Source organism: Pyrus communis, chromosome 2 (genome assembly GCF_963583255.1).
Source record: "Pyrus communis chromosome 2, drPyrComm1.1, whole genome shotgun sequence".
NCBI lineage: Eukaryota > Viridiplantae > Streptophyta > Magnoliopsida > Rosales > Rosaceae > Pyrus > Pyrus communis.
This window is the reverse complement of record NC_084804.1, coordinates 10635042-10659781: the sequence shown is the minus strand read 5'-3', so window position 1 is coordinate 10659781 and position 24740 is coordinate 10635042. Positions and strand designations below refer to the sequence as shown.

The 24740-nt window shown below is 36.8% G+C and overlaps 3 protein-coding genes and 1 long non-coding RNA gene across 4 annotated transcripts; 2 read left to right on the top strand and 2 right to left on the bottom strand.

Annotated features, from left to right (window-relative positions):
• The first annotated feature begins 447 nt into the window (after positions 1–447).
• Positions 448–3649, top strand: LOC137725568 (uncharacterized). Its single transcript, XM_068464295.1, has 2 exons — positions 448–675; positions 1056–3649. The coding sequence occupies exon 2, from the start codon at positions 1156–1158 to the stop codon at positions 3451–3453; it is 2298 nt and encodes a 765-aa protein (XP_068320396.1). The 5' UTR covers positions 448–675; positions 1056–1155; the 3' UTR covers positions 3454–3649.
• An 8247-nt stretch (positions 3650–11896) lies between these two features.
• LOC137726195 (putative pentatricopeptide repeat-containing protein At1g12700, mitochondrial) lies at positions 11897–14595 on the bottom strand. The gene is made up of 2 exons (XM_068465079.1): positions 12636–14595; positions 11897–12552 (listed from the first exon to the last, which is right to left on the bottom strand). Coding segments are annotated over exons 1-2 (1902 nt in total). The 5' UTR covers positions 14537–14595; the 3' UTR covers positions 11897–12551.
• Positions 14596–16829: 2234 nt separating this feature from the next.
• On the top strand, positions 16830–21949 carry LOC137726152 (calmodulin calcium-dependent NAD kinase-like). Its single transcript, XM_068465032.1, has 8 exons — positions 16830–17268; positions 17363–17586; positions 17733–17794; positions 17907–18128; positions 18373–18502; positions 20517–20839; positions 20955–21099; positions 21450–21949. The coding sequence occupies exons 1-8, from the start codon at positions 16962–16964 to the stop codon at positions 21687–21689; spliced, it is 1653 nt and encodes a 550-aa protein (XP_068321133.1). The 5' UTR covers positions 16830–16961; the 3' UTR covers positions 21690–21949.
• Positions 21113–22606, bottom strand: LOC137726154 (uncharacterized). Its single transcript, XR_011067600.1, has 3 exons — positions 22547–22606; positions 22241–22356; positions 21113–21332 (listed from the first exon to the last, which is right to left on the bottom strand). It is a non-coding gene; the product is annotated as an uncharacterized lncRNA (long non-coding RNA).
• Positions 22607–24740: the final 2134 nt, after the last annotated feature.

Here is a 24740-nt window from a genome sequence, read left to right as displayed (position 1 = left end):
TTTTATAGTATTTTCTTATAAGAAAACGAAGATGTTATAGTAATGGTACCAGAATTTTCTACATTTTTTTTATAGTAATAAGATTTACGTGAACTTCATAATAGATAGACTTATCACATTATTTTACAGCAAAAAAAATTTACATGTTTTGTAATAAAATGAATTATCACGTTCTTTTATAGTACCAATAGTTCTCAAGAGATAATTCAAAAGAGAGAAACGGGGGCAATATCGGAATATCAGGAGAAGGGAAAACAGGATGACATAAATACCCTCCAAATTGGCTAACCCTAGAGTCTGCCGAAGTCCATTCGCTGCCCCCGGATTGCCCCTGCAAAATTTCTGTGCCTTCCCCTTCTCTACCCTTCTCCCCCCTTCAGGTTTGTTTTCCCTCTCGCCCCACCCGCCAAACTCAAACCCCTCACTCTTCCCCCCCCCCCCCCCTCTCTCTCTCTCTCTCTGCTCTTCTTTTTCTTGTTTTTCTTTGAAATGATTTTATTTTCTTTTATTTAACTGTGTTAGATGCAATCTCTACTGTTGTATATCTAATCCATCTCTAAAGTTTCTTGATCGATTGTTTTTAATTTTTAATTATTTATTTGTTTTTTTTTTTTTGTGATTTTTGCAGGTTCAGTTTGCAAGTTCTGTTTGAGCTTCTGGGCAAACTTTGTTTCTGTAAGTTCTATAGCACTTCAATTATTTATTTCTTTATTTTTCATTGAAAATTATCTGTTTGGTTGCTGAGCAAATCTCAGTTGCTTGAGGATTTATGAGTTTTAAGCAGCCCGATTAGAGTATAATATAGCATGTTGAGTTTCATACTTCAATTTAAAACCTTTTTAGCTTATTCGTTAGGAATTCCTGAAAGGCGGGTACTGTGTGCTGATCTCAATCTGTATCGACTGTAGTTTCACTGATTCCCAAATGAAGTTGCATCGAAAAACAAATTTTTGTGATAAAATGATGCTCTAGATTGGATTGTATATCCGTTTTTTCAGTGTCAGTGGTAAAAAAGAACATTAATTTGATTCAAATATGCATTCTTTGTGGCACAGGTCTACTCAGAAACACAAAGTGGGCAGAAAATTTTCAGCTTTTAAGTTTGGCATTTGATTTTATTGGTGGGGGGTGATTCTGTTGGTCTTTGAAATTGTAATGGCGGACCATAATTTGGTTCTCGGGCAGAATGGTGATCTACCATTGAGGCAGAATTCACATCCCGGACTGGGGCAGAATCACAATCCGGCGCTAGGTCAAAGTCATGACTTTGCGTTGGGGCATGCCCATGAGCAGGATTTGGAATTAGGTCATCGTAGTCATGACAGTAAGCAGGGTTTTAGGAATCCCCATGATCATGGATTGGCTTTCAATCAGACAAATGAACATGAGATAGGTCTTCAACATACGCGTATACAAAATCTTGAAGAAGAAGGTTTGGAGTTGGAGCAAGATATTGGGGTTGAAACTGATCAGGAGAATGTTGATGACGACAATGACAATGACCTTGCTCTTACCGTGGCTACTCATGAGTTGGGTTTATCAGATAATCATGAATTGTCTGTTGTGGAGGACCATGATCTTCACGAAAATTTGGATTTAGCGATGGATCAAAATCAGGAGATGGGTATTGTACCTGACTCGGACATGGGTATGCAGCACTCCCACCTTTTAGATACTCCTCCTGTCCTTCAGTATCGATCTCTTGCTTTGACAACTAATCACCAGCTGACTGTTGGGCAAGAGTTTCCTGATGTTCAGAGCTGTCGAAGGGCACTGAGAGATGCTGCTATTGCCCTTCGCTTTGAGATGCAGACAGTCAAGTCTGACAAGACTCGTTTCACTGCCAAGTGTGCAACTGAAGGATGCGCTTGGCGAATTCATGCTGCAAAGCTGCCAGGTGTTCCTACTTTCACGATAAGGACCATCCATGAAGAACACACCTGTGGTGGAATCACCCATCTTGGTCACCAACAAGCCTCAGTCCAGTGGGTTGCAGATTCTGTGGAACAACGCTTGAGGGAAAATCCAAATTACAAACCAAAAGAGATACTAGAAGAGATTCATCGAGTCCATGGCATTGCATTGTCGTATAAGCAGGCATGGAGGGGAAAGGAACGGCTCATGGCAGCTGTTCGTGGTTCCTTCGAAGAAGATTATCGACTTCTTCCTCAATACTGTGACCAGATCAGAAGGACCAATCCTGGGAGCATTGCACAGGTTTATGGTAGTCCGGATGATAGCTCCTTCCAACGCCTATTTGTTTCATTACATGCATCTATATACGGGTTTCTGAATGCCTGCCGGCCTCTTCTTGGGCTTGATAGAACTCATCTGAAAAGCAAGTATCTTGGGACTTTGCTTTTTGCCACCGGGTTTGATGGAGATGGAGCTCTGTTTCCATTAGCGTTTGGGGTGGTTGACGAAGAGAATGATGAAAATTGGATGTGGTTTCTCTCTGAGCTCCGTGTCCTCCTTGAAAATTATGCAGAGTACATGCCAAGGCTTACCATTTTGTCTGATAGACAGAAGGGTATTGTTGATGGGGTGGAACTAAACTTCCCAACTGCCTTTCATGGGTTTTGTATGCGCCATTTAAGTGACAGTTTACGAAAGGAATTTAATAATACCCTGCTCGTTAACCTTCTCTGGGAGGCTGCTTATGCTCTTACTGGCATTGGGTTTGAACAAAAACTTCTCGAGATTGAAGCTATATCACAGGAAGCAGCCCATTGGATTAAACAAATTTCTCCCCGCTTGTGGGCAACAGCATATTTTGAGGGAACAAGGTTTGGGCAGTTGACGGCTAATATGGTTGAGTCTATAAATTCTTGGATAGTAGAAGCATCTGGGCTTCCAATAATTCAGATGATGGAGTGTATCAGACGGCATCTGATGACTTGGTTCAATGAGCGTCGTGAGATGAGCATGCAGTGGACGGGCATACTCGTTCCTTCTGCTGAAAAGTGTGTTTTAGATGCAGTTGCGCTTGCTCGTACTTACAATGTGATCCGTGCAAATGAAGCTGAATTTGAAGTTAGAACTCATGAAGGATCAGTCACGGTGGACATTCGTACCCGTTGTTGCTCATGTCGTGGATGGCAGCTATGTGGATTGCCATGTTCTCATGCCGCAGCAGCCCTCGAGTCGTGCAGGCAACATGTCTATCGGTTCACTGAGAGTTGCTTCACAGTGGCAAATTATCGGAAAGCCTACTCAGAGACGATTCATCCAATTCCAGATAGAACTCTGTGGAAGGAGATGGCTGGATTCCCAAATGAAGGTAACCCGGATATGTGGATGGTTATTAACCCGCCAAAGTCGCTTCGACCACCTGGACGACCAAGGAAAAGGCGAATTCGCACAGAAGATGGTAGTCGCACGAAACGAGTTGTGCATTGCAGCCGCTGTAATCAGACCGGACACTTCCGAACAACTTGTGCTGCCCCCATATAGTCGCCAGTACCCATGCTGATATTGTGCAAAGAAGAATATAGACTTTTCTATTTTAGTAGTGTCTTGATTTGTATTCTTCTGTGTTCATAGGCTTTTCTTAGACACAGCATCTTTCCTAGGCGTTTTACTTTCGGATAATCCATGTCTAGTTGGTCGTTTGATGTCTTAAAAGATGATTAACAAACGATATTATCTACACTGAAGGGTCAAAGATGGGCTATCATTAGTTTTTTAAGATGTAATGTTAGTTAGCTAACCCGCCAATAAATTCATGGTCCCGCGAATATATAGTTCAATCGATATAACTAAAATATAGGAAGTGGAATGACATGACAAAAATAAAACAAGTCACGTTTGCTGATGAGCACATATTTTATTACTTATTTTACCCTTGAAGTTACATTTTATGATGACATGTTGAATTTAAACGAGAGGAATTATATGATTTTTTGAGTTTTTATAGTCATACTAAGGATCAAAATCATATTAATTTCTTAGTTTTAATATAATCATGTGGTATGTTAAATGCCTGCGACCATGATTGAACTTAAATTTGTTTTACTTCAATCTCTTTGCAGGATACTTATTGGGATAAAATTGGAGGATGTCCATTTGGAAAATACAATTACCGTTTTGAATCAAGTAGAGAATTGAAGAGGGCAATATGAAGGTCATGGTTGTGGTTTTAAACCTTCGTCAATTACGCAGAATGAAAGAAGGAAGTAAAGAAGGAAGTTAAGGGGAAAGACAAAAGAAACCAAAAGGAACAGGTGGAGTTCAATTGGCATTAATTTGGAGATAATTGGGGCTGCTTATTATGGAAGAAATGAATGAAAAGGGAAGAAGAAAAGGAAGAATAAGACAAGCAGAAAAAGGAAGCTAAAGTGGGCAAGACAAAGAAGGAAAAAACAGCTCATTAATATAGTTAATTGGCTGGTCATTATTCATTAAAGAAAGATAAAAAGAAGAGGAATTAAAGGGAGGAAACTGATCCTCGTTCAACAAGAAAAAAAAGAAAAGAAGAAAGCATCGGCAGAACAAGAAGAAGAAGGCAGCGGCAGTGCAAGGGCATTTGTTAGGTTTTTCTAAACTTATTTTTCTTTTAATTTTATGAATTCAATAATATTTCCGATTATATTCCGGAACTAATTTCTTTTCGCTAGGGCTACAATGTAGCTTAACTATGAATTCTTAATTTCTCAGTTTAATTATTTATGAATTTTCATTCAAGTTGAGTATCATTTTGCTGTGCTTATGAGCTTGATTTTAATCTTGGTGATTGGCCACCACTTTAGTTTGAGTTGAGTGTATTTGATGTAAGTTAACACAGATGCCATGTTGTTAATTCGGTTTTAGCGTCTTGCAAATGGTACTATGAATTCCTTGATGTAGATGCCATACACTAGGTTTCATGCGGTCTTCTCAAATCGTTAAGGAACTCGTGTGTATTTAGTAATCTAGATACCATAGATTGTTAGCACATATGAGTATAGATAGTAATCTAGATGTCGTGGATACTATATGAATTAGAGGAACTAGACCGTCAATTTGGATGATTACTCATTAATAGTTAGTTGTAGGAATTGAGTTGGATTGGTTAAGGTGAATCGGATTCTCTAGTGTCTTTCGCAATTGATTTATAATTTGATTTCTTTGTTGTTCTTGATATTTATTTAAGCAATTTTGATTTTTGTTTATGTTTACAATTTCAAAGTTCTTTCTCAAATCATCAATTTTTCTATTCCAATTCAAGTGCAATACAAATTAAGTTAGATAATTAGAATTATTTCAATCTTAGTTGGAACGATCTTGTGCTTGCGTAACTATACTACTTAACGATTCGTACACTTGCGAGCATTAAAATTTGGACTTAATTGAGTTGATTTCGGTTAATCTAATTTTGGCAACATTTGCCTACCACTAATTAGTCTTCAGTCAACACCAAACTCTAAAATCCTATCAATCTTTATTGTTTATGTCGGAATAGGCTTAAACCGACTGAGCCAGACCAATGTATTGGTCAAAATTGAACCAAACCAAACTGTTGAATGCTAGTTGATTTAGTTATACTTTTAGTACCAAAACAAACCAAACCGAACCGTGCCAATCCTTATTAGGGATCTAGTCTAGCACATGGCGATTCTAAGTCTCAAGTTTTTAACCCAAGACTACTAAACTAAATACTAGGTACCAAATATATATATATCTACAAGTTCACAACCCTAAGCCTTAAAACTAATTAAACCCTAGCAACTCCCTGTTTGGACCCCTAACAACCCAGTGAATTAGTATTCTTTTGAAGTCAGTTCGAGACCCGAGTGCTAAACCCTAAATCATAAGCTCTGGCAAGAATGACAACTCTAAACCATGAGTATTAACTCTAATTAAACCCTCTTTAATCTAAAACGCCCTAGTAAGTTAGTTTATTTATTTTCAGGGGACTAATCCTTTGTTCAACGTTTGTATCTTTTCCAGTAATGTAAGTTTCCTTTTCTTACAATGTTATTGTAGGTCGGTGGAACAAGGTTCAAAAGATGAACGAGAGGTAAGGGATCTTTCACGCATGATCATTTGAAAAAAGGGAAGATTAATTCAGGGGTTTTAATCTAATTCGTACGAGATAGAGTTTGTCATCTTCATTCTGAGATCACCAATATTCTTCTCAGCTGCAAGATGCATCGAGCTTTCTTGTACGCTTCACAATGAAGATGACAAACTCTTATCTCATACGAATTAGATTTCGATACATCTTGCTTCTGGGAAAAATGCAAGGCGGTTGTCGAAGATAAGCTTAAGGAAGTAAAGAATGATGCTCTAATTACATATGATTCTATGTTGCTCAAAGTTGTATGCATACAACGAACCCAAAAAAAGAAAATGCTTTTATTTATTTATTTATTTATTTCTGGATCACAGCATGTTCTTAGCAACAATATGTATGATCGTAAAGGAAACAGATATGAATGTACTGCATGCAGATTAAGTCAATATTTTCAGCCACTGGTTATCTGCTCATCACCCATACCAAACCGACCGCGCAGACACTATCTTCTAGATAAGTTCACTAAAGTCAGAGAAAACTTAAAAGTCAAATGCTTAAAGGGAGTCGAACATGCAAGTCAAAAATCTCAGCCATTTGTTTGCTTAATTTTTATTTGCTCATGCGAATTTCTAACAAAAGCATTGTAAACTAATATTTACATAGTATTTTTTAAAGTTTCTTAGTATATAGAGTTTCTTAATACTTATGCAAGACATTGTGGTCGTGGCTCCGCTTTTAGATTAAAAACTTTTCTATTTACTGTACTCATGTCTTTTCTCTTTAAAACTCTAACCCATCACATGAGAAGAGAGATAAAATACAAAAGGATGCATACTCATCACTATATGTAAGTTTTAGTCCTCGTATTTATATACACGTTTGTTGGAGAAATGAACTCCAACGGTTTTGCTCTTGTATAGTTTGATGTTAGGACGAGAAACTCAAAAAGTGTTCATGATGCTACTGCTGGATTTCTGAGCACATGAAAGCTACTCGTTCATCAACATATCCTTTCACATTCACACAATTTATTGCCAATATGCAGCCAAATTATTAGCTTTTCATTCTTGTATTTCATTGTTTTTGTATTGATATAAACCGAAATTTCTATGATACTACGAAGCACGGCCGGCCTTGAGGACACACAAGTGGTGGTGGCACTGCAAAATCGTAGGGCCTCTGATTTATAATTTTGTTTTACCTGTGTATATAATATATGTATTTTAATGTGTGAAGATTCATCAAATTAAGCCCTCAGTGTAAGTGATCTTGTGCAGTTGAGTCTCGCACATGACCTCCAAAGTCTCACCGACCTTGCTTCGAAGCATAAAATATTCCGAAGTGTATTAGAAAATCTCATAAACAGTTGAAGCTCATGCAGACCAATTCATGTATTTTTATGTCTAATCCCAAGAAGTTTGGCACAAAATGAAAGAAAGGATGCCTACTTTGTGAGCATGTGTTAGGTTTTCAAATACCAAGATGAAAATTGACACCCCTTTTTTGAGAGAACATGCTTGAAATGTGGGAACAGAAAACCTACTTAGGAAAAGGCACTTTGACATGTAGGCTTAGCATATATATTTCATATATAGAGGTAATGATTCCATTAGCTTCTAGTATTCAACTTTATTGGTGATACAAATCATACGTTACTTACAAACATGTAGGTCCTAATGGGAAAGTTGATTTTGATTCCAAAATCTCTACTGAGAACTTTATTAATTTTGTAGTCAAGCAATTATCTTAATAATTTGTATACACCTTCTTCTCTTTTCCACATTACTTATATTTTTGGGCTAAGTTTGACTCAAATATGAAATTAAAACAACTTCTTTTTTTTTTTTTTTATCAACGTAGCGATTCCAAATAAAACTCTTGAGGGATATCAAGATTTCATACATTGAAAACTTCAAAACTACAGAGATGGAGAAATTTAAAAATGAGAAACCAGGTTAAGAATAATTATGTCCTAAATTGACTAAAAAGTCATGTCGCAAGATCTCCTTAAACTTTTGAATATCTCTAACTTAGACAAAAAATTATATGAAATTGAAACATGGATAGGAGATCTTAAACTTATGATCATCAAGTCAAAGACAAAAATAAAAATAAAATTAGGGAGTGCATTATGCATAATGCACTTTATATTCCACTTTTCTTTTGTCCTTTTTTCCTTTCTTCTTTGAAATTTGTTGGTTGGTTGGTTGTCTTAGCTTTAACAGGCCAATCTGTGTTAAGCTTGGGATTTAAGCTTGGCATAAATCACATATGCATGCCATCATTGATAACTGAAGGTTCTCCACCCTCCAATCTTCCATCACCGTCCCTTTACACAAGTGGCAAGCAAAAGACATATATCCTGGCAAGCAAAAGACATATCCTTTACTTGTAAGCTGCAATCAACACCAACGTCAAGATCCTTGCATCAAAGCAACACACCCTCCTCAAAATTAATTAATCACTTCATCAATTACTAACAATCAATCTCAGTAGACTCGGTTACGAACTGTTAATCACGATTTATAGAACTGTTGGAACGTTGAACTGACAACAACGAGGTACTAAACCATCGTGTTTGTATTGATTCTAGGTGTGCATATTTCCGCTCTTTAAGGTAGAGGTGCAAGTTTTATTTAAGTTGATTGTCAAAAAGCAATTACAAAGTCTGGACTGTGTCCCATTATACATTGGCCTTTGCAAAGGGTTAGGGCAGAGAGCTTTTGAAAGTAGAGGGTTGCTTGTTCCATAATCTATTTTTAAGTACCTAAAGAAGCTATTTCAGTTGACTCTTTCACAATTAAAATTTGATATCCATAAAAATAAAAAATAAAAAAAAATCGAAGATATCCTTTGGCCAGCTGTGTGAAATTGAAAGCAAGTTTAGCAGTATTAGTGTAGAGAGTGGACTCCATATGTCATGCGAGTTTCATCCTTACGTATATAAGGACCCCATGAAAATATAATGCATGGCCATATCAAATCTCCCTATGCCATCTCTCTTTCTCCTTTCCCTCTTTCTCCTTTCCCTCTCTCTCCTCTCCTCTCTCTCAGACACAGTTGAGTCTCTCTCTCCTCTCTCTCAAAGAACAGTTGAGGGGAATGTTGTCTGATTCGAAATCTTTCGGTGAAGCTTGAAGATTGTCATCATTTGAATGATTTCGGACCAGGCTTCATTCCCCTCAACTAGGAGGAATAGACTTTAGAAACATATCATGCATTAAAATGCGCCGATGAAGAAGTGCCTCTTGTCATATCTTATGTAATGAAGAATATACAGGTATATCAATTTGTTGTTTTAGTACACTGCCTTATAATTGGCTGTTTATGCAGAGAAGCTGCAGATTTTCAATTGTGGTCGGAACCGGCGACCGGAGCAACCCAGCATCAGGTCGGTAATGACATATAGTTTAATTTCTATATCTTTTTCATGTTTAGAATGTTGACAAATATATACAGTGCCAATGTGAATTACTACAAAATTAAAATGGCTTTTCTTCTATCCTTTTCGTTTGTTTGTTTCTTTGGTGTTCTGATAAAGGGTATAAATTGATCTCTATCTTCCATGCCAAACCATATCTTACAAGATAAGTCAACCCTAAATAGGAAGAACTTACATGAAATTGAGACGTTGGGAACTTTAACGAAAAGCTCATGGTACTGTTCACTTTAACGAAAAATCATATTTTTATACTAAAAAATCAATCATGGTACTATTCACTTTACTCTTTATTTTGTCCTTATCGTTAAAACTCAAAGTTTTCAAATCATTTTCATCAGTTTTCCTTTTAATACAAGTATGCAAACCTGATAATACCATGTGGCTCAGACACCTACATGTGAAGTTCATAATTTCGGGTGGGTCAGATCTGCTGGATATAGATAACTTCACAATATCTATGTTATAACTGTGGGTTCTGATTTTCATGTTGAAAGTAAAGCTTGGTTGAAATATAAGAATCAAACAAAGTACTTGTTTGTTTTGTGGGGTTCTTTTAATGGACTCAAGAAGGATAGAAAAACTATTTGGGGTGTTGAAATGATAGGTTGCAAGTGAGAGAAAAAGGGGCTGCCGACTGCCAACCAATGTGATCTTTGTCTGCTTGCATCGTGTGTGTTATTTATTTACTCATGCATATGCTATCATGACTTTTTTTTTTTCATGAATCCTTGTACGGCTATTCCCTAATTTTCAACAAATTAAGGGCCGATTTGGATGGAGTGATTTCAAATTTACTTATTTGGACTGGAATGAAAGGAAGAAAACACATGCATTTTGAATGATTCCTTGTATATCTTTGTTTCAACTTCTTTTCAAATGTACTACGTCTGGTTATTTCAGGTACATCCAATTTTTCTTGTTCTAATTAGGTCAATGATTAAATCTAGTTATTTTATCACTTAGTACTACGGTTTGATGATATTCCTTTGTACTTGTAAATGAGATATCTTAGGTTTGAATCTTGTGGACGGTGAATTTGATACCAAATTAGATTTGTGTGGTTTAACCGAACTCATCCCTCTCTTTAATGTAAAATATATCGTTGTACTAATATATTCAATCCTTTTCTTCCAATCCTTGCGTCAAAAGGGAGCGAAATCTTAGCAACAAGTGAATTTGTTGACTTTTCCCTTGATCCCTTCTCAAAAATCAAAATTGCGCAGTCAATAATGACTTTTAGGCAGATTAACAATCATAAAATGTTAAAAAACAAATAACCTTTTTTTACCTTAATAAATTACAGAGAAATGCCAAGAGGACCCAGAAGTAAGCTCTTTATGAAGTCCCTATCACCTCATATTTTTTGCACAACGTTTAATAATGTTGGCACGAAATTGACGTTAAATTGCGAGGTATCAAAGAATCTAAAGAGAGTCTCACTTTTGAGCATTTCTCAATTACAAAATATAAGATGACTCGTGAATCTGTGTATCAAATTACTGACTTACCCACCGCTAATTATGCTTGAAAAGTAAATAACAACAAACATAATCCAATCAAAAGGACAGATTTTGCAGGGCATCACAATCACTTGCCAAGTCAAGCAAAAGCCAGTCTGGCTTGCAAGACCTAAATATACCATGTTTTTAAGCTGTAATCACCCCAATCAACAAGATTCATAATTAAGACCTTTACTAATCACCCCAATCATTTGGGTCTCACCATCTGACGGGAAGAGGAGGAGATGAAAACAGAAAATTCATGTCATTAGACACACAACATGCTACAAAGCTTCTTAGGATTTGGAATTTCTCTCCCCCATAAAGTTTCGGAATCTGAAATTTAAGGTGAAAGCATTTAACTTTGTATCCGAAGTTTTGTGTTCGAATCCAGCTCCCTTACTGTCACTTGTATCCAAATAAAAATGAAAATATTAAACTCTGATCTGCTAACTAGATGCAGCCTTAGGGTTGGTGGGCTGCCTTATAGATGAGCCAAACGGGGCCCTTTAGGGTAACATCTGTTGATACATGCCATTCTTTCAGTCATCATTTGCTCCACTTTTATCGCTGAATGACAAGAAAAAGCAGAGAGAGAGTATGTCTGGTTTCTTTTAGTTGACATCCATCAATCTAAATTAAGTTGGCAATGTTGTTTCCTTCAGAAACAAAAACTAATTGTATGTATGTGGGTGTTTTCATTCGTGATGGAGGATATCCAATTCTCCTCAAGAATTACCAGCAGATGGTACAAGTAATAACAAAACCATATTCTACAAATTTCTTTAGTTTTATTAGTATTACACTGTACAATGCTAAAGTCTTGTATAAGTATGCTGACCTGGGTGTAGCCAAGTTGGCTAGAGGCTAGAGCAGTCTCCGCTTTGCACCCAAGCTCGAATCTCCCTTATATTAGAATATGGCTCAAATAAAGGAAAGTATTCTACGGGGTAAAAAATATAGACAAACGTTCACAAATAAACTCTCACAATTTGACCCTCATAGAACAACTAGTAAGGCCAGACTCTAAAACCATTTCAATTCAGCTCTTCTGACATGGGGGTTAGATGTTTTTATTTTTTTTGTTCTATGAAGAATGGAAAAGATTTTGTGACCATCAAAAGGAAGGAGAACAAAAGGCTCGTAATGTATTGCAGCAGAAAATTATAGTGAATAATAGTTTGCAATTATGTTATTGAATTCTCAACATGAATATTTCACAAAATTTAAGGTTTTCATGAAATACAAAGAAGTTTAGTACCTGTATTACAAAACTGTGAAGTAGAACAGGACTGGTTACTACATGCTCTGCGGACCATGTTCTCTCTACAAAAGATTAACACTGGAATGACATTCATAGAACAGTAACACCACGTCATAATCTGCAATACCAGGTGAAAAATGCAACTTTGACACGCACAAGCATGCTGCACTAGGTCTTCTTTCTTTGCAACCTTGATTCAGAGGAGTTGCACAAGCACTGCAGTTGAATGCATCTTCAATCCATCATTACACCATCCATGTGATCTGCCCTCATACAAACCCAGTCACCCCACCACTGAAGTTTTTGCTTTGAGTTTAAGACCATGGCAATGCACCTTCACATCTTGAAACTTCTGTTTGAATGTGTGAATAGAATCACAAGACTTTCTGATTAGGAGTAATGAGTGAAAAATCATGCGAGAGACTTTAAACTTACCATGTCATCTTGCACCGGCTAGTGGCAGGAAATGTTGGAAGCAAGTCCAGACATTTACGATACTTTTCATCCTTCAACAGTAGGTCTATGACAATGGAGACTGTAGAGGCATCTGGTGACAGATTTCTTTCTGCCATCTTGTGGAGAAGTTCAACCACTTTTGCCGAGTCATCATTTTGGCAGAAACCACGCATGAGGATATTATAAGTGATGATGTTTGGAGCACACCCCTTCCCTTCCATTTCTAAAAACAAATCATTTGCCTTTTCCAGTTGCCCATCTATACAGAGCCCATGGATCATCATGGAATATGTTACAACAGTCGGCACCAGGCCTCTATTTGACATTTTGTGGAATAGGTCCCAAGCACTTTCAAGCTTTCCTGATTTACATAACCCATCAATAAGGCAGCCATACATTTCAACTCCAAGCTTGAAGTTGCTATTTTCTAAAGTATGGAAAATTTCCATCGCCTCTGTTAGGCAATTGTTTTTGCAAAGCCCGTCCATGAATATTGTATATGTAGTTGAATTTGGTAACAGATTCTGAGTTGGTATCTCACTAAACAATTCTTGTGCATCCTGAACTTTACCCATCTGAAAAAGACCAGTTAATAAGGCATTATATGTTATTATTGTTGGCCGAACGCCTTTGTTAATCATTTCCTTGTAAAAATTGGTAGCTTCCAGTATCTTCTTATGTTTGCAGTATCCATTGATCAACACATTGTAGCTAATGGCATCAGGTTCACAACCTCTGCTTGGGATAGAATGAAAGAGTTCTCTTGCTTCATTAAGCCTACCCACCAAACACAAGCCGTCAATCAAAATGCAGTAGGTAAATATATCCGGATCTATGCCTCTACGAATCATCAATTTTAACAAGTCACTACTTTCTTTCACATTTCCCCTTCTGCAAATTACTCCTATCAACACATTGAATGTTACCAAATTAGGCTGGACACCCTGATCCACCATCTCATTTAACATAGCTTTCGCTGCTTCCCATTTCTCATTGTAATACAGACCGTGTATCAAAGAACTATATACATTCACATCAGGAACAATCCCTCTACCTTTCATTTCTACGAAAAGTTCTTTCGCCTTATCTACCAACCCGGCTTTACACAGCCCGTCAATGATGATCCCATAAGTAAACACATTCGGCCTACAACCAACACTATAAGCACCACTTCCATTAGCCATTCCTTCATGCAACCTAAGCGCAACGTTCACGTTGCCCGTTCGACACAACCCTTTAATCAATGTACTAAAAGTAAACTCATTAGGATGGCACCCCAACTTTACCATTTTCTCAAACAACCTTGTTGCCTCAAAAATTTTATCCTCCCTACACAACCCTTTAACCAAACAAGTATAACTCACAGTGCTTGGTAGAAATCCCCTCCTAAAAAGACTCCCCATAACCACAAAACCATCGCGAACCCGATTCGCAATACAGCAGCAATTAAGCAAAACATTAAGAGTAATGAAATTTGGCACCAACCCAGCTGATATTATTGCATTGTAAAGTGGAAAAACTTGAGAGAAATGCTTACTTTTTGCAAGTCCACTGAATAAAAGATTGAATGAAGAAATTGGAGGAGTGGGTTGCATTCGAATCATGTGACTAAAATATTCCAGAGCTTCATAGAGAGTGAAATTACCCGACTTGCAGTTGCATTCGAGGAATTTCTGAAGTGGGGTTTGGATTGGGAGATTGGGAATTGGGGTTTTTGGTGGAGATTTTGGATTTGGAGAAATGGGTTGTGAGGATTGGTTCGTCGGGACAAAGAAAGGTGAAAGCTTGGTTGGAGTTTTGGGATTTGGGGATGTGGGTTTTTGTGGGTTTGTGAAGAAAGATGATAGCTTGGATTTTGAAGTAGCTACCGGGGAGCTCATCGGAGCGGTTGAAAGCAGAAGAGCTTCAGCAAATGCTGCTTCGTTTTTGTGGAGTTGGTGCGTTTTAGCAGCTAAACAACTTAGGTTTATATAAGCTTGCTGCTTGCACAAAGATAAATAATAATAAAATTTAAAATTTAAAATTTTAAAAAAAAAACTAATGAAAATAGTTGGAAAATTTTGAGTTTTAATCAAAATGACAAAAAAATGTTGTAAGTTAATAGTATCAAGAGTGACTTTTTAAAGTAAAAATGTCATTTCGGTAAAAGTGAACAGTACCGGTACTATTTCGTTAAAACTCTTTATAAAAAATTAAATAATAATAGTAAAAATATATATATATATATATATATGAAAAACTGAAAAGTTAAAGAGAGATTATTGTGTGAAATTATATTACGGTTTATGATTTTATTTTATAATAGAAGACTACATTATCTTTTTATTCTATTTTAATAGATCAGATACTTTTATTAAAAGTTTTTACAATGTCACGCTCTTGATAAGAGCTGAACCGATGAGGTGTAATAATGTGAAGGTCTCATTGAAAATTTGTCACTTGCAAACTTTACCAGTTAATGTAAAAGGTATGGACAAATTTAACGTAAAATGAATGCATTAAATTTAAGTGCACGTATTTTTTCAATTTTTTACAAGATAATACTCTAAATCTTTCTAAATGTAAATTATGACAAAAAATTTAAACTTAAATACAACAAATTTGAATTTGATGTAATTCACGTAAGCAAAAAATTGGATTTTTTTTTTTTTTGGAACAAAAAAAGTGAATGTTTGAAATTCTTAAAAGTGGGGAATGTATAATTACTAAAAAAAAAGATGAAGTTTTATATATAGAGACAAAAACTTTTACTATATTTTAAAAAACTCTACTAATTTTTAAACATGTCAAAGAGACAAAAATACAAAAACAATTAAAGTCTAGCCCAAAAACATGAAAACAATGTTTTAAAATATCAACCATACCTCTAAGATTTTAGACTTTTAATAGAACTCAACTCCACCAAAATTAATATGTGCCATAAGTTCAACCAATCATCGACTATTTATGCAGAATCGATTTTGAAACTATACGTAGAATAAGTTTGTATCATTTATTACTATAATCAGTTCAATCAGTTCTGGACCTTTTTTTGCATAATCAGTTCAACCCGTCTTCAACAATTTTTGCAGAATCAATTCAACCCGTCTTCGACCCTTTTTGCAAAATTAGTTCCACCCGTCTTTGACCATTTTCACAAAATCAGTTCACTTGACTTCGACCATTTTTGCATAATCAATTCAACCCGTCTTCGACCATTTTTGCAGAATCAATTCAACATGTCGTCGACCATTTTGCTGAATCGATTCAACCAGTCCTCGACCATTTTTGCATAATCAGTTCAACTCGTCTTCAACCATTTTTACAGAATTAATTCAACATATCTTCAACCATAACTCCAACTATCCACACAAATTAAGTGTGCAGTCATAGGCCAGATGCTCCAGAGGTTGCATGATCATTTCAATAGAATTAACTACAAGTCTACTGTGCCCAAGCATGAACCCACAATCCAAAATTGAGTTGGGCTGAACTTTGAAGCCAAATTTCAATAGTGAAAGGATTTTATAAAAAAAAAATCACAATTAACAACCAACAACTAACAACATTAAGAGTTGCGACATGCCAATCAGCTACATAGGCCAAGAAAAGAGAGAGAAGTGAGTAATACAGAGGTGGCCACCAAGGCGACATTCAGAAATCAATCAAAACTCTCAAATCTCAAAAACCCCAATTTAAGCTAATTCATTGATTAATATTAAACAAAATTAATCATTTTGACATACCCAAAATTGCCCAAATTGGCTCATCAAGGTACAAATGATTAATGTTACATCAGGATGAAAAGCAAAAAAGACTTGGAAGGGAGATGAAGAGGGTTAGAGAAGATATAAAATCATTAATCTACATTGATGATTTAATCTATATTAATGAAGGGTGTTTTGATGATATAAAGGGTATTTTGATGAGCCAATATATTTCTGTGTATTTTAATAAAAAGAGATTTTTATATGGTGGAGATGGAGATGGAGATTGGCTCATCAAGCGCAAATGATTAATCTACATTAATAAAGGGTATTTTTGTGATTTGAAAAATAATCAATGATGTTATAACATTATCACTGTTTGACTAACAAGTTAATTTTACTAGCAATATACACGTGTCACCACTCAATAACAAACAACAAACTATCACGATTAACCTGCACCCACAAAAAACCAGATGCATATCCCAAATTCCCCTTCTCATCTTTTCACGATCCAAATCAAACAAAAACAAAAACAAAAAAAAAAGGAAGCAAAAAAAATAAAATTCATACATTCGTTCTTCAAATCTTAGCAGTTTTCCTGGAATTTGTAAGAGACATGCAGAAAGGTGAGAAATATCATGGAACAATACTAGTCACCCTCTTGATATTGGCCTCTTCCGTCGCTCTTTGCTTCCACCCTTCATGCAAAAACCTCTCGCAATTTTCATTCCCCGTCACCTCTCCCTTTTCTTCAGATCACACCTTCCCTCACATCCTTGTAGCCTCCTCCATCGGTATCATCGTCGCCGCCGCCCTTCATTACCGCCTCCGAAACCACAAGGATCACAAGATCGTCCCCCGCCTCAAGGTTTCCGACTCAGTCCGCGTTCATCAGAAGCTCGAGAGGTTCCCCCACTACGTAGGTAATGATTACGTGATCGTCCGCTTGTTTTTCATGGCCTTTGCGATCTGCAAGGTGTGTTTTGTGGTTGAATGTTTTCGGCGTTGTGGATGCAGCCAGGCAGCTGGGATTTAAAGACAGAAGAGAATGTCCGCAGCTCTGCAAGTTAGCCACTGAATACATTAGAAAATTTGAGGGGTTTGAGGAGGACATCTACAACTTCTTTGCTAGTGAACCGGATGCAGATTCGCTCTTCGTGAAACTTGTCGAGGAGTTTGAGAGATGCATTCTCAGTTATTTTGCATTTCACTGGAGCCAAGGTGATCTGATGATTACTCAGGTGATTAGGATCAACAACAAAATATATGAATGATACTGTGATTGTGTTCGTGATGCATTTGTTTCGTAATTTAGCCATACAAGGTAGAATCCCTATGATTTATTTATTCGTGAAACCGAAACTAACAACAATTTATGAAATTTCAGATCTTGAGCTGTGATAATGAGCCTAGAAAGAAGCTCAAGAACATTGTCATGGCAGCAACCAGGTGGGAAATTAACTTTTTTTCGTAGTGCGTGCGCGCGCGTTAATAAGAATGACAGTTGATATGCTAAAATTGAAGTTTCTAGGAATACTAATTAACCGCAATTATGATATAGAGAACAGAGATTCGAGAGAGTGACGAAAAATTTGAAGGTGGCTAGAGTTTTCACTACCTTAGTGGAAGAGATGAAGGCAATGGGACTCGCAGCGCCAGATGACTCGACGTGTACAGAGGTGATGGCTCCGGTGGCTCACGCTGATAGAAGTCCGGTCCTACTCCTCATGGGAGGTGGAATGGGAGCAGGGAAGAGCACTGTGTTAAAGGACATTCTCAAAGAGTAAGGAAAATTCTACATAAAACCAACTTCTTTTGGAACAGCTTTGAAGCCTCATTCTATATTTGGATCATAACCATTACTAAAATTTATGATTTACTAATCATATTATCAAGGAAATCAGAAGCGTAACGAATTACTGACAAGTAATATTTCCAAATTCAGCCATCATAGTTTGACTGAAAAGAAAACGAAAATCAAAGCAGTGAGAAGCTAACGCAATCTTTATGGATGAAATGTGTTACAGACCGTTCTGGGCTGGAGCAGCGGGGAATGCAGTAGTGATTGAGGCAGATGCCTTCAAAGAATCAGATGTCATATACAGAGCTCTCAGCTCCAGAGGCCATCATGATGACATGCTTCAAACCGCTGAACTGGTATATATATCAACTCTCTCTCTCTCTAACTTTGCAGCACGCCAGCAGGATTTTTACCACCTGCAAAATAAGGTTAAAAACACATAAAATACTAGCAAAATAACAAGGTAGTTGTAGTATAAACGACTCAAGTAAGTCGTTTCCGCAGAGATTGAATGAATAATTTGTATTTAAACTAATTCTTAGCTAATCATTTGAAAACAAAGATTGAAAAAGGTTGATTTTGAATTTAAAAATAATAAAAACGAATTTAATTAAAATGGTTAAAGAGATTAGTAAAGCAAAGAAAACAAAGGAAAGCGTTTTGAAAACCAAATTGTAAAAGCCTAGCATTCTACCATCTCCTTAACAATTCTATGTAAATTTACCAATTACTTATGAATTACCCATGCAACTTTGAAAGTTAGGTTTTTCTAATGCATCTTCTACTCGTGGTATTCAAGCTATAACGTATATCAAACATTCAATCCGTATGTAGTATTCAGATCAAATATAAACATGCATAACTCATTATGCTTTGTGAAAACCTTTTGAAAAACCATGCAACCCCTAAGACGTGGTATTCATCCTAAATGAAATTACAACTATCAAGCACAAGAAGCAATACTCAATTCCCCGGTGGTATTCCGATCAAATTGCATCCGATTACTTATCTAAGCATCCCAATGGTAGCTAAACATTAAGATATAAAGAGTTTAAGCATAGTGATTAATAATTCAAAGTATGCATGCATAATATCATAAGCAACTAAATAAAAACTACATATTCATGCTAAGGCTCAAGGTATCGCCCTAGAAAACAGAAATCAGTTACGAACAATTATAAAACAAAATATTATTAAAAATATAGGTAGAAAACACCTTGAAAATACAAAAGTAGTGTGTTCTCCCAATTAATGCGTGCGTCCCCCTCTTCTTTTTAACCCTAATGGCTAAACATTTTTATTTATGCTACTACAAAATAAAACCCTAACAGATCTTTAGAATAAAACTATGAAACATAATAAAATATTAAAACATAAAATAAAAGGTTTTCTATTTGAACTAAAATTTAGACTTATCAGAAAATCAGACTTTTGATCGACCAAATCAACTTCAATTTGGTCCCAAAAGATCTCTTTTTAAAGCTTGAGACGTCCCCTACAAATCTTCAGAAGGAATCTTCCTCAAAATATGCTATCTTGATCTCCAAAATGCCCAAAACGTCCAGAAACATCAATCTGGGAAAGTTGCGCGCTAGGTCTTAATTTTATTGCCACAGTCAAACAGTTTAGTAGAAAAATCTGGAATTTTGAAACAATCATCTTGAAAGACTCACGAACATCCTCCAATTGGAATCACTTTAAAATTCATCCGTTTGATCACTTTTTGCTCCAGAGGAAATCTAATATCCTACATTGAAAATACATAACAAAGTATCAAAATTGTACCAAAATAATCAATAAATTAATACTAAGATTAGGGTAAAGTATATGGTATAATATGGACTCATCAAATACCCCCAAACTTAATTTTTTGCTTGTCCTCAAGCAAAACAAAACTCAAAAACAAAAATAAAAACTAACAACTAAAGACTTGGACACAACTAACTAAGATACAAAAATTTCACCTTCAAGTTGCAATTCATAGAAAATGATATGACAAAATAACCAATAAATTAATACTAAGATTAGAGTAAAACATATGGTATAATATGGACTCATCAAGCAGCACCACACTTTTCCCAGAAGATCCCTGCAAATAGCATAGAGTAACCCGTTAACTGACATACAGAAGTATTCACTGCATAGCCTTTTATAGCTGATATATATTACCTGAAGGGGCAGCTGATTACAGTGCACCTCTATGATTGATCTGGATGAAGAGTTGATCCTTCACAACTAAGAACACTGCCCAATTATATTCTCTACTTTCTGCGTCTCCTTTTCCTGTCTCGGTTAGAATGCTGCAGTGAAACTTTAGATGCACTCAACAAGCAGAATTTACTCAAAAACTGATAAAACTATACTAAACAGGTACACCAATCATCTACGGACGCAGCATCATCCCTCCTCGTCACAGCGCTTAATGAAGGGCGGGATGTCATCATGGACGGCACACTCTCTTGGGTGCCCTTTGTTGTACAGACAATAACAATGGCCAGAAATGTTCATCGCCGCCGTTACCGCATGGGACCTGGTTACAGGGTGAATGAGGATGGAACTGTCACTGAAAACTATTGGGAACGACTTGATGATGAAGAACCAGAACAAGTAGGAGGCAGAAAGAGAAAACCATACAGGATAGAGCTCGTTGGAGTCGTGTGTGATGCTTATCTAGCTGTTATAAGAGGCATAAGGTAACATTACTAGTCAAAGATATCTCCTTTTTCTTACATTTTTTTCGTTTCGCTCTAAAATCTGTAGCAACAATCAACCTTGATGCATGAAAGTGGGCATTCTGAATGACAACAGGAGAGCTATCATGGTTAGAAGAGCGGTGCGAGTAAACTCACAATTGAAATCCCACAAGAGATTTGCAAATTCATTTCTAACGTATTGCCAACTGGTTGACAACGCGAGACTATATTGCACGAATGCATTGGAAGGCCCGCCTAAGGTACGCCTGCCATCCCTTCTTTTCGTTTATCTTCCTTTCCAGTAAGATGAACCCGCAGACCTTCTCATAACCAAGCTCAATAAGGACGGACTTTCTTGGTTAAAGTTCAGATAACATAACAGTACAAACTTACATTTCCTTGGATGCCTTAGATTTTTATGTCTCCTAGCCTCGGAAATCATAGCCGTTGCACCCTGAACCTTAAAACATGTCTGATGAGCCTGGCCCAACACCTGAACTCAAGATGTATAGAATGATATAATTAGTCAATCATGGATATTAAAGATAGTGCGCTTATATAGCAGTCTAAACATCAAAAACGTGATACTAAGATAGTAATTTTTGTGAAGTTGATAGGATGGAAAGACAAAGACAGAACATTGCTTGTGGATCCAGACGAAATCGACTGCTTAAAAAGGGTGGGCAGGTTAAATGACATGGCAAATTCCATATACGAACTTTACAAGCACCCTAACCCAGCTTGTAAAACCGGGTCAGTCTGGAAGGACATTGTCTTATCGCCTTCAAGATTAAACATTCAAAAGGAGCTGAAGTACTCCATCCAGAAAGTTGAAAGATTGAAACAATAAAACAACGGAACCAGCCAAGTAGCGTATTAAACCTCTTATCTTCACAGCTCAGAAGACGTAGACTGGACAAAGCATCGGAAGTTTTCCATATTTGCAACCAATGAATATTTTGTCTGCATTGTACCAAAGATGAGGAGCTTTTTGTCTGTGTTGTACCAAAAGTGAGGAGCTTACTCCTAAGATATACAGAAAGTGATATGAAGGCTATGAGATTGATAACTGAATTATTTTCGTTGTATGAACTTCATTAGGTCAGTTTAGAAAACATGTTTCCTTGTTCCGTAAATTTTCTTGTTTTGAAACATAAACTTACGCACAACATAAACATAAAAGCAAAACCTCGTAAGGAAAAAATGAAAGAATGGAATCTGGTAATGATGAATTTTAAGTGTTAGATGAGTTATGTATTTTATGGTAAGAACAAATGAGTTCTTTAAATGTCACACGAACAATACAGAATGGGAAGTCCCAGAATACCAGTTAAGAGTTCAGCATTCAGACAGTAATATATATCCTGTATAATCTATAACTTTGTAACTGCCAAATATTACCTGTCTTGGTTATATCCACAGATCCCCAGCTCACCGCCAAATAAATTCCACTCCAGACGGTATTATGGAGTTGACACTGGGGAGCCAACTTGACTTAAACATTACACAACGAACACCTGAGGAGAAAGAAACAATCTGAGCAAAAACATTCATATCTTCTGAGCCATTGTTCATTACTTTTTGTTACGCTGATTCTTCCCCCACTCTATCACAAGTCATAGGAATAAAAGGGATTTTCTAAGCTAGGACCATGCATCTAAAGCGTCAACCCAAAAAATCAACGTATAGATGACAAAGAATGAATACCTGCCTGCCTGATATCAGTCAGCTACATGCCATGCTTAGCCTGGAATTGAGGTTCAAAACCTGCACTCCGTCAGGTAAATAAAAGTTCAGAAATAAAAAGGGGAGAAAATGATACATAAATGAGAGGTGAAGACAGAGATCTCTCAAGACAAGATCAGTAGTAAACATGGTTAACCTTTAAATAAATAAAAAATGGTAAAAGACATGCCTGCCTGTGTTTCTCTACTCCTTGGTCGTCGACTCATCAGCAATAACTCCTTTCCTTTGGCATTGTTGTTTCGTAAGTCCAATGGTTCCTTTCACATCTCTTGAGTAGCTTGTGAATCCAGCAGCATAAGAACATATCCACATATGCGCATGAAGTGCATCCAACAACTTAATGCCAAACGTTGATGCAATCCTTTAGACGATTCTCAGTGTTTCTCTTCTCAAGTTGTTCTGAATCTTATTTCCACCAAACAAGTTCTCCAGTTGCTCTAGGTTTTGTGTAATTTACAAACCTGGGATGTAACTATCAAGCGTTTGTTGTAGTTGAAAACTAGCATAGATATACGAATAGCCTAAGTTCAGGTAGAAACTCCTGGTTCCTAGATAGAATGATTTCTTTAACCTATGTCTCAGTTGTGTAAGGTGAGCAAACAGAATAACGAAAGAAGGTAATTTTTGCATGGCATTACATTCACAAGTATATAAATGTAATCACGATGCTGAAAATGGAACGATAAGCAGAAAAGGGAAACATGGACCAGAAAAGGCAACTGAAAACAACATGGAGACTGGAACAGAGTTTTGAGAAATAAATTACCAGAAACAGCATATGAGAAATGGAAACCGCCTAGGAGATTCACATCTAGGTTATAATCCCTCCTCAGGCTAAATCTTTGTAATTTCTCACCTGGTGTAGCAGGCAGGCAAGGTAATGCTCAGCTCACACTGAACACGTTTCATGTTTTGCGCATCTCAACTTCTTGGGCTTATAGTATCATAATCAGTAAGGAAGCTATGTATTCTGTTCATTTCAAGTTGCTACCATGATCGAAAATAAATGTATTACTTCCAAAAGTTCCCAAAATCAGAGCAAATGGGTGATGGTAAAATGAGCACCAGCTCTCAGTATTTTCTTTTCTGATCTCGCATCCCTCATTCTTCCTATATGCAAGAAAACAAGATTGAGCATCAACTTACAGAGTGTTTTCAAGAGAAAGGTGCCCAAAAACACCAGTGTACCAAGATAACGCAATATACTCCGAAGTAGATGGGACGTATCAGCATGCACATCTGAATCAATTTGAAACCCAGTTGCCTCCTTGTTTCAGCTAAACTAGACGCATTCCTCAGTAACGACGTGACTAAAGGAAAGACTTGTACTGCAACTACACCGGTTACATTGTGGAAATCCTACTTGGCAGAGCCACCTGAGCTGTGTTTTTACATGGCTTCTTAGCATGGTTTTGTGCTACGTTCACAATCCGGGTAATTCTGGGTTCGAGACTGGCAGCAATCCAATTCAACTCCTCCCAATCCTAAAAAGCAAATGAGGTATCCTAAAATACCTCTGATTTACAACCTTTTGTGAGTTATAACTTGTAACTCAATGACCTGGGTTCTTCTACCCCCAATCGACCAAATCACGTGTTTAGCCTCAACAAATCGGGTATGGTTTGATTCAGTTGTTGTATTTCCAGTATGATCCAACAATCCTCTCGTGTAATGAACTTGTTCCATGTCTACGATGTAGCACTGACTCCCGAACCCTACTTATTCACATCATTTATCTCCGAATCTCGGCCACATATCAAAAGATTTCTCTTGCCTTATTTGTTTCTACAATCTTATCAACGGGCTTACACAGTCTACTTTGCCGATATCTGTAAACATAAGAAACCTCATCTATCCAAACCCCGACATCTAAGAAAGATTTCATAATTAAATATCACAATTTTTTCTATATACAAGCGATATTAGAGGAGCCAAGATCCAAAAAACAGTTAACGAACAATCGAAATTGGGAAGAGGAGAACCAAACACAAGTAATGAAAACCAAATTACCTGAACCTGATATTGTTATGAGCATTGGGGTTTTTTCTAAATTTCCATAAGTATGAATTGAAATCTACGCACACAGATGGTTTGGGAGTTTACCAAGCTTGGACGAGAAGCAGGCTAGCGTCTACGAAACGCCGTCGCTTCCTTT

Bases quoted from the DNA above. Each gene is read 5' to 3' on its own strand.
- LOC137725568 (XM_068464295.1), top strand. From the start codon at position 1,156: ATGGCGGACCATAATTTGGTTCTCGGGCAGAATGGTGATCTACCATTG.
- LOC137726195 (XM_068465079.1), bottom strand. From the start codon at position 14,536: ATGAGCTCCCCGGTAGCTACTTCAAAATCCAAGCTATCATCTTTCTTC.
- LOC137726152 (XM_068465032.1), top strand. From the start codon at position 16,962: ATGCAGAAAGGTGAGAAATATCATGGAACAATACTAGTCACCCTCTTG. The intron at 18,129-18,372 runs GTAAGGAAAATT...AATGTGTTACAG, and splicing joins TTAAAGGACATTCTCAAAGA to ACCGTTCTGGGCTGGAGCAG. The intron at 18,503-20,516 runs GTATATATATCA...TATACTAAACAG, and splicing joins TGCTTCAAACCGCTGAACTG to GTACACCAATCATCTACGGA.